Below are 9,735 nucleotides of genomic sequence, written 5' to 3' on the forward strand. Positions count from 1 at the left end.
ATAAAAAAAAAAAACCTGCAGCCTTCATTTCCTTGTAGTCTTTTCCTTAACCCTCTTAAAACTGGCTCCTGCTGTAAATACTTTGATCAACATCCCTCTCAAGTCACCTATCTTACCCCAGTCTTGGTCCTTTTCTTCATTACTTCCCTATTTATTGACACTAATTACATTATGTATAATAGTTATATATTTTAATAAAATTATATATAATTAGTGTCAATAGGAGCTTCTCTGATGGCTCAAATGGTAAAGACGATCCCCTGGAGAAGGGAATGGCTACTCACTCCAGTATCCTTGCCTGAAGAATTCCAAAACAGAGGAGCCTGGCAGGCTGTAGAAACAACTGAGCAAGTAACACTTTCACTTTCTTTCATTTTCAGTGTCAATACATATGCATATATATACACTCATATATAGATATACACACACACTGTATATAAGTAAAAAGAGACAGAACTTTCTATAATTCAGGAACTAGTTCATTTTCCTAGATAGCCCTACTACATGTCTGATAAATAGTACAGAATCATGATTAATGGATCCACTTTTTTCTACATATATTACTGTGTCTCAGTCTTTGACCCTTTGTTTTTTTTCTGTATATTCATTCCCCTAAAATTCACTCTTAACGTTTCAAATATTAGCTGAAAGACCATGTTTTTGAGGATTTGCTTTATTTTTCATGTATATTGAAAGTAAATCCCGATTTTACCCAAGTTCACATAAAGTAGAAATTAGTTGTATTTGCTTTTTACTTCTGATGCAATAAATTGTATTATTGAATTATATAAATTATAATTTTATTTTTAATTATAATTTTAGCTTTAAGTGCTAATTTAATCACTGTTCTCTCACTAATTAACCCTATGCTTTATGACACAACATTTAAACTCTACATGCTTCAATTTTTTCATGTCTAAAACAGGAAGAACGCTACTCATTCTATGTATACCAAAGGAATTGTGTGAGGTTTAAACGAGATAATACATGTGAAAACTCCTCAAGAACTACAAAACACTTTGTTAATATGATTACTACGAATGCTGCTGGCAATTTATATGTACCTCCATTATGCTGGCACTGCTTTTTTCTTTTTCATTAATCAACCACTCCAGGTCCTTTTCAAAGTCATCTTCATATTCTCCACTGTCTTTTAAATCAGTATCTTTATTTTCATTCATTTTCTGTTCGTTAAAGAATAATGCTGTAAGATTGAAAGAGATAAGGTATTACGTCATGTCCACTTTAGGGGCAGTATGGAGTATGAAGATTAATGCTAAAGGTAAGATAATTAACACATAGAAACACAAATTATCGGATGTTCAGAATAAACATATCAGTATATCCTAAAAGAGAGACTTACAAAGGCCAGACATTTTCCAGGTATACCACTCCTAATAACCATTGCATCTCCCCCCAATTCCTGTCAGCCTAATATACAAGGAGATTTTAAAAGGCGGATATAAGGAGACTATCTGAGTGTCAGAGAAGGATTTTCCACATCCCCTGCCAATCATTAAAACTCCTTCTCCAGGTCTGAGCTGATGAATCATCAGCTTTTTAGTCTCACTTACACACATTTTCCCATATTCAAATTAAAATGATTATATTAATTGTTATCCTCAGTTTCTCAATCCTTCTGGTAATTTATTCAGTGTAATTATACTTTCTGATCTGAGAGGTTTAACTATGTAACAATTGACCCTTAGTTATGGTGTAAGCTAATTTCCACAGAAGTCAAACTGCTGTCAATTCAAAATAAAATATTTTTTTATATAAAAAACAAACTGTGATACCTACTACTATCTGGAAGGCAGTGACAATAAATAAGAATGTCAGGTGAAAGTTAATAAATGTTTGTGAAAATGGTATACAAATTTAGTCATTTTTAAGAAAACAAACCATACAATTATCTGATAATTGAGGTCAGTTCCAAGCCCTAATTTATTAGCCCATAATATTTCAAATGAAAGATGCATTTCCATCTTTACATATAACATGGTCTTTGTGTGTGTGGGCATACTATGTATGTATGTGAATATACAATACAATGTTAACAAATCTATTTGTTGAACACCTACAACACGTCTCTAAAAATTATAAAATATGCTCTTGAGCCCTGATACAGAAGACAAATGTAAGTCAAATACATACATTCCAAATGTAGACAAAACTGAAAATGTAGGTAAGTGGAACAAAGGTATAAAAGGACTGTGGAAGGAAGAATAAAAAAGCAACTAAGTTTAAAATTGGAAATATCAAGGAAAGTTGAGATGTGTTTTGAATATTGAGTATAAGAGTTCATCACCTACTCCAGACAAGGGAACAGTTTGAAAAAGAACAAACATAAAAGTGCATGGAATTTCCCAGGATGACCTGAACATAAATGTGCCCCTGGAGAAGGTTCTAAAAGGAGACAGAAGGGGTCAGTTTGATGTCATATTATCTTTTCGAAAAGAAAAAGCGTGAGGGAAAATTGTATATTTAATTGTCATAAAATAGCCAAAGGTAGAAATATACAGCAATAATCTGCATACTTTCCACTACTGACTTAAACAAAAACAAAAAGAGCAATGATAGGTAAATATACTTAGAATTTTAGGTCCAATTTCAAAAGAACTGTAGAAATATGATTTGCAGGGCCCCAAACACCTGGAACCGTTTCTAAACCTGCCTTTTCTTGCTCTAACACCAAGATTAAGTTACCTAAAAACTTCTCTGGAAGTAGAAAGTACAGATGTCAAGAACACATGAAATCTAGGCATATTTTTAAAGATATAAAATAAGAGGTATTATGTTTGATTTGATAAATATCCACAAGCTTTTTGTGGCCATTAGCTTCACTTCTTCCAAAAAGTTTGACCAGACCACCTAACCAGGTACCAATTTTACTAAAGCAAAATTTCTATTTTTTCCATCAAATGATAATGAAAGCATGTGGGAGACCATCTTTCCACTAGCTATACCAGCACTAGCTAAAAGATAAGGGTTTTCAGTACTAAGTGCAATATAAGTTAAAAGAATGAGACAATTCAAAAAGACACAGGCACCCCAATGTTCACAGCAGCACTCTTTACAATAGCCAAAACATGGAAGCAACCTAAGTATCCATCAGGAGATGAATGGACAAAGATGTGGCGCATATATACAGTGGGATACTACTCTTGCCACCCAAAGTAAGAATGAAATCAAGCCATTTGCAGCAACATGGATGGCTCTAAGGATTATCTTACTGGATGAAGTAAACCAGAAAGAGAAAGAAATACCATATGATATCACTTATATGTGTAATCTAAAGTATGACACAAATGAACTTATTTACAAAACAGAAACACAGAGACATAGAAAACAAACATACAGTTTCTAAAGGGGAAAGGGGGTGGGGAGATAATTAACTAAGAGTTTGGGATTAGCAGACACATACTACTATATATAAAACAGATAAACAATAAGGCCCTACTGCCTAGCACAAGGAACTATATTCAATATCCTGTGATAAACTAGAATGAAAAAGAATATAAATGTGTATGTATTAATGTTTGTGTATATGTGTGTGTGTGTGTATCACCTTGCTGTACACCAGAAACTAACTCAACACTGTAAATCAAGAATACTTCAATCAAATATACTTCAATTTAAAAAATTATGACAACAAAAACAAATGGGTTCTAAGACTGAGACTTGGCTAAAGAACAGATAACATAAAGCTCTGTATCCAGTTTTCTACAGTTTAGAGAACAAAAGAAACTGGAACACATTCAGAGGTTGGTAAACCAGGAGAAAAGGGGATAAAAGACAAGGAGAAGGGACAAAGGCAGGTTATGAAAATAAAATGCCTTAAAGCCAGATTCTGAGGACTACTTGAAAACCCTAGGAATGTTAGCCTAAAGAAGACAAATCCCCTAAAGAAGAGTCATGACAACTGCTTTACAATATTCAAATAGTCATTATGTGAAGGAGGGTTGGACTTGCATAATTTCCAACAGTAAGACCAGTACCAAGGACTAGAAACTCAGGGGCAAATTTTGGCATAATTTACAGTTGTCCATAATTTAAACTTGTCCTGAAGTGAAGTGAGCTGCATTCTCTGTTGATCAAATGTTTATATATAGCTCAGAAGGTGATCATAGCATGTTTTAAAGGGAGACTGAAGCTTTAGAAAAAGAGGTGAGCTAGATGACCCTTACGGAGAAGGCAATGACACCCCACTCCAGTACTCTTGCAGGGAAAACCCCATGGATGGAAGAGCCTGGTAGGCTCCAGTCCATGGGGTTGCAAAGAGTCGGACACGACTGAGCGACTTCACTTTCACTTTTCACTTTCATGCACTGGAGAAGGAAATGGCAACCCACTCCACTGTTCTTACCTAGAGAATCCCAGGGACGGCGGAGCCTGGTGGGCTGCTGTCTATGGGGTCGCACAGAGTCGGACACGACTGAAGCGACTTAGCAGCAGCAGCAGATGATCCTTAAGGTTTATTTTAACCTTTATTATAATATGCAAATTAGCAAACAACTGCCAACTTATGAAATGCAAGCAAATATTCAAACAAATGTAGAGTACCATGGTAATGCTTAGTCTAAAATAAATGATCTCAAACTGGGGCTCTGTAATAACCTAGAGGGGTAGGAATGGGCAGGAGGTAGGAGGGAGATTTGAGAGGGAGGGGACATATGTACACCTATAGTTAATTCATACTGATGTATGACAGAAATCAAACCAATATTATAAACCAATCAATGAAAAATAAATATTTTTAAAAGTCAAAAATAAAATAAATGATCATTGTCTGGATAACTAAATTCAAGACTTAAAATTCTATTTCACTTAAATGTCACCTTTACCCTGCAGAGTTCTTAATACTACTTCTCCTTAATGCTTAAGACAAAGTTAGTTTTAGGTACACTGAATATTAATTATTCAACCACATAATTATAACTATTTCTACTGTATTAGTTGGACTGTAATTCTTTCTATTTATTTCTTTTCAGCTAAAAAAAATAGGAAATAGACTTTCTTAAAAGACTCAAAGTAATGCTTCAATAATTCATAAATCAGAGGTTGAGAGCAATAATATTTTGAAGTGATCTGAAGAAAACAAATCAGTATTCCAGAGTGAGTTTATCATTGCCTGAGCTTCCCTGGTGGCTCAGTGATAAAGAATCCACCTGCCAATGCAGGAGACTTGGGTTTGATCCTTGGACTAGGATGATCTGCTGGAGGAGGAAATGACAATTCATTTCAGTTTTCTACGGACAGAGGAGGCATGAAGGCTGTAGTCCACTGGGTTGCAAACACAACTTAGAGACTAAACAACAAGCCGCAAGACAGGCTAAATCATGCAAGCTGTTGTGTTTACGTACCTAACCATTCAAAGTAAGGGTGTCATGAATGATGTTCAGTTCAGTTCAGTCACTCAGTCGCGTCCTAGACTAAAACTCACTGTAACCCAAAACACTTACATAAATAAAACTTTTTTCACAAGTCACAAATGCCTTAGGATAATATGCTTCATTTTCTGATCAGAAATCTAGAAATTTATTATTTTAAGATGTTTAAGTTACATAACAAATTGTTAGAATAAGAATTCTACAGAACTCAACAGTGCTTTCCCTTAGTTTTATTAGAACATGGTCTCAACTGTAAATAAATGGTTGCCTGAAAACTTTAGTAAATATGTGTTATTATTTACAAAGTATCTCACAACCATGTGAAAACTCAAATTCAAAACTAAAACAGAATCATCAAAATAAATAAAAATCAAATAATTATAAATTAAGCATATTAGGTTATTATGAAATTAAACTATTATGCTGTAATTTAAAAGAAAAAAGCCATAGTTGAAGTGACTCAGGGAAGTAAATGAAGTTCATCAAACAAGAAGGGCCATCCCTTCCCTATAACTTCAAAAAAGTCATGGCTGGTTCCCAGTTAACAAAGACCATATATCATAAACTCGGGTTACCAAGTCCCTTAAGCCTTTTTCAAATGCGTCACAGGATAATCAGTCCCCTTCACTTCTTTTAATCTTCATCCCCACGGTACTGGACATATGGTACACAATCAACATTCTGGAACAAAAATACACCTCACACAAACTGAATCATATTCAGTTTCATACACAAACTAACACATATTCCTTATGAGTTTCACACATTCAATATGTATCATCAGCAAAATTCTATATACCTGTTTTAGGCCAGAACAACCCTCTTAATAGGGAACTGCAGCAAGAGACAGAAATTAATTCCCTCCTCCTATGCGTCTGCTAAATCCCATGTGGGTATGTGACTGCAGATCTTTTGAAAGAAAGTGAAAGTGAAGTCACTCAGTCGTGTCCAACTCTTTGCGATCCCATGGACTGTAGCCCACCAGGCTCCTCCGTCCATGGGATTCTCCAGGCAAGAATACTGGAGTGGGTTGCCATAAGTCCATGTGTTAGTCGCTCAGTGGTGTCCAACTCTTAGCCACCCCATGGACTGTAGCCCTCCACGCTCTTCTGTCCAGTGGAATTCTCCAACCAAGAATAAAGGAATGAGTAGCCATTCCTTCTCCTGGGGATCTTCCCAACCCAGGGATGAAACCCGGGTCTCCTTAACTGCAGGCGGATTCTTTACCGTCTGAGCCACCAGGGAAGCCCAACTAGGTCCACAAATACACACAATTTTTGAAACTTTCTTTCAGGATTCAAAAAACTAAATCATAGTTTAATTCATTGGCTCCTGTCATACTATTTTAAGCTCAAAATCTAAGAAAATGGGAGGAACGTCAAATAGAACTCCTTTATCATATAAAATAAGTACTTAAGCAAAAGCGAACCCATAACATCTCGAGACCATATGGCCCATTCTTACTTCTACATCCTGCCAAGACTGTGATCCCATGAGTATATTTTTTTAAGTCATAATAATCTGCCACATTGTATGATGATAAGTAATATTTTACAAACATCTGCGGTAATTTTCATTTCTATACAGGGTCCCAAGGTACCACCAACTAACTCAATGTCTTAGCCTCTTCATGGAAGCTAACATTTCAAGAGTGACTTTTTTTCCTCCCAGGGATGAGGCGAAAGAATATGACAAAAATTAGAAATGAAGCTACCCTCCGAGGGGCTTCCCTCAAACAAAGCTAAACAAGGCGAAACTGCCAGGCTTCCGGGCCAGAGCAGAGGTCTGTGGACCCCAGATGAAGATGAGGCGCCAACACAAAATCTCACTCGCTTCTCTATCCACCTTTCCTCCCACCTGTCCCAGACGATTACCCCTTTACCCTCCCTCCCACCGTAAATATCTCTGCATCATCCTTCCCTTCGCTCCCTCTATATCCCCTCCTGCCTGTGTAAGACGCAGCGGCTGGAGTCACAAAGATGGCCGGGGGCGTGCTCCTCTCCTCTGCTTTTTAAGTTCTGACAGTGAGGCGAGGGAAACCCCAGCACCTGAGCCGCAGCGGCCAGGACCCGGCTGCCATGGCAACGGCGCGTCTCCTTGTCCTTCATCCGGGCCTCTCAGTACATGGGCGCAGTGGGCCTGCGCAGGCGCAGGACATAGCCAACGAACACCTGTCTCTACAGGCGCTCCTCAAGGTGCGGGCAAACGACGTGTGTGGCTGCGGTTTCCGGGGAAACGACCAAGAAATCCACGCCTCACCCGCAAGTTTCACAGGTGCTAGTAAGAATTGGGAGGAAGTTATTCTTGTTTATGAGTTTTCCCAGGTTTTAACTGTCTCTTGGGGGAAATGTATTCTGTTAGGTTTTAGAAATATACTGTATGTTATTTTCTTCACTGTTAATGTCCAAAAGTAGTTTCACTCGTTGATAAGCACGTTAATTAGTTACCAGTTTTTTTACCTTAAGATTCGCCATCCAATTAAAACAAAACATTTACAACTAGAGATTATCATACTAAGTGAAATAAGTCAGAAAGGGAAAGGCAAATACCACGATATCACATATATGTGGGATCTAAAATATGGCGCAAATGGACATACCTAAAAAACAGAACCAGACCCACAGAATTAGAGAACAGGCCCGTGGTTGCCAAGGGGGAGTGGGATGGGGGAGGAAAGGATTGGGAGTTTGGGATTAGCAGATGTAAACTATTACATAGAGGATGGATAATAAGATCCTAATGTATAGCACAGGAAACTATATTCAATTTCCTGTAATAAACCACAAGTGAAAAACAATATTCAAAAAAAGAGTACATCCATATGTGTAAACGAGTCACTTTGCTGTACAGCACAGATTGGCACAACACTGTAAATCAATTATATTTCAATGAAAAATTAAAACTTCCCTTGTCCAAGAGAATGATCAAAGGAAATAGGATGTTTGTTTCTACTTTCAAGCATGTCAAAACGGTCATGTAGAATTTTCCAGATCCTTAAACGTCCTCCTTAAAGGTCATCTTTATGTATAAGAAAGGAGCAAGATGATTTTTAGATTGAGGTGACAAATGGCAAGATTTAAGGATTTGTCCGTTCCGTGCCAGAAGTAACACAGAGAAAAGTGAAAATATTTCCTCAGTACAATATATTCAGATTATTGTTTTTTATTATTAGGATTTCTGTCATTTGGTATAATGGAGAGCATCTTTTCTCCAAAGAGGAGCAATATAAAATTGAATTTTTAAGCTTTCTCCAAACTGTACAGTAGACTAAGTTCAAAAAAATTAAGATGAATTACAATAGTAAGCACACCTCCTAGCTACAGTGTAGAATGTATGGTTGTAATAACCTAATGTTTCTTCTGCTGTAGGACTTTGGTCTTAAGCCAAACACTTGAAAAAGACAAAGAAATATATAAAATTATCAACTGTTGAAAGTCAAAGGAATTTCAGTCAGATCTCCTTTAGTGAACATGGAATTACTTCCTAAGCTAAAGTGGACCTTTTAGGTTTCTGAATTCCTAGTCAAATGTTTTTTCCACTGACCCTTCTAGATATTTTAAATATTTTTGCAAGTATTAGTAAAATAGTACCATTGTTCATAATAGACAAAAAGCAGAAACAACCCAAAAAGCCAACAAATGATGAGTGGACAAATTAAGTGTAGTATATCCATACCATGGAATATTTCAGCAGTAAAAAGGAATGAAGTACTGATAAACATTACAACATAATGCACCTTGAAAATGTTACCGAATTGGTCGTTTGTACCTGTGTTGAGAGAATAGATCTTCAGTGTTAGCACCAAAAGAATAAAAGTAACTATGGGAGGTAATAGGTATTTAATTAAGTTGACTATTGTAATAATCTATATTTATAAATTATATATACTATATATATAATCACATTATGCACATTAAAATTGTATAACTCAACTATATATAATTGTTATTTATAAATTATACCTTAGTGAATCTGAAAAAATAAAGTCCTCTTTTCTCTTCTCTTGGATATGAGCCCTCTTGCACTATCAGTGACTGTACAGGAAGGAGAATTTAGGAAATATAAGAACAGAGTAGTTTAGGTAAAGCCTGGTACAAAAAGAAGACATTTTCTGCTATCCAGGGCCTTTCATATAGATGGACTCAAATGCTATTCAAAGTCTGAAAATGTTATATGTCAATAAATGTATTTTAGTTATAAGGAGCAGAAATGTGTGTTTGAAATTAATGACTCTTCAAAGACAATGGGATTTTACAAATAGAGATCACTGTATATATGCATAGGGCCATGTGTTTTTCCTCTTGCCTGGTTAATTTAATACTAATTATAAATTTTGAATGCTCAC

General features: G+C 36.1%; 1 protein-coding gene across 5 annotated transcripts in view; it reads right to left on the bottom strand.

The window, feature by feature from the left end:
- Positions 1-7,593, bottom strand: part of CCDC181 (coiled-coil domain containing 181) — a 46,795-nt gene extending 39,202 nt beyond the window's left edge. For 3 of the 5 annotated variants that reach the window (XM_069545579.1, XM_069545577.1, XM_069545581.1), the window contains exons 1-2: positions 7,338-7,593; positions 1,065-1,204 (exon numbers count right to left, since the gene is read on the bottom strand). In XM_069545579.1, coding sequence (XP_069401680.1) covers positions 1,065-1,181 — 117 coding nt within the window. In that variant the 5' untranslated portion in view covers positions 1,182-1,204; positions 7,338-7,593. Of the gene's footprint in view, positions 1-1,064; positions 1,205-4,366; positions 4,486-7,337 lie in introns of all 5 variants that reach the window. The other 2 variants (XM_069545578.1, XM_069545582.1) reach the window with 1 other exon arrangement.
- Positions 7,594-9,735: the final 2,142 nt, after the last annotated feature.

Source organism: Ovis canadensis, chromosome 12, assembly GCF_042477335.2.
Source record: "Ovis canadensis isolate MfBH-ARS-UI-01 breed Bighorn chromosome 12, ARS-UI_OviCan_v2, whole genome shotgun sequence".
Classification (NCBI taxonomy): Eukaryota; Metazoa; Chordata; class Mammalia; order Artiodactyla; family Bovidae; genus Ovis; species Ovis canadensis.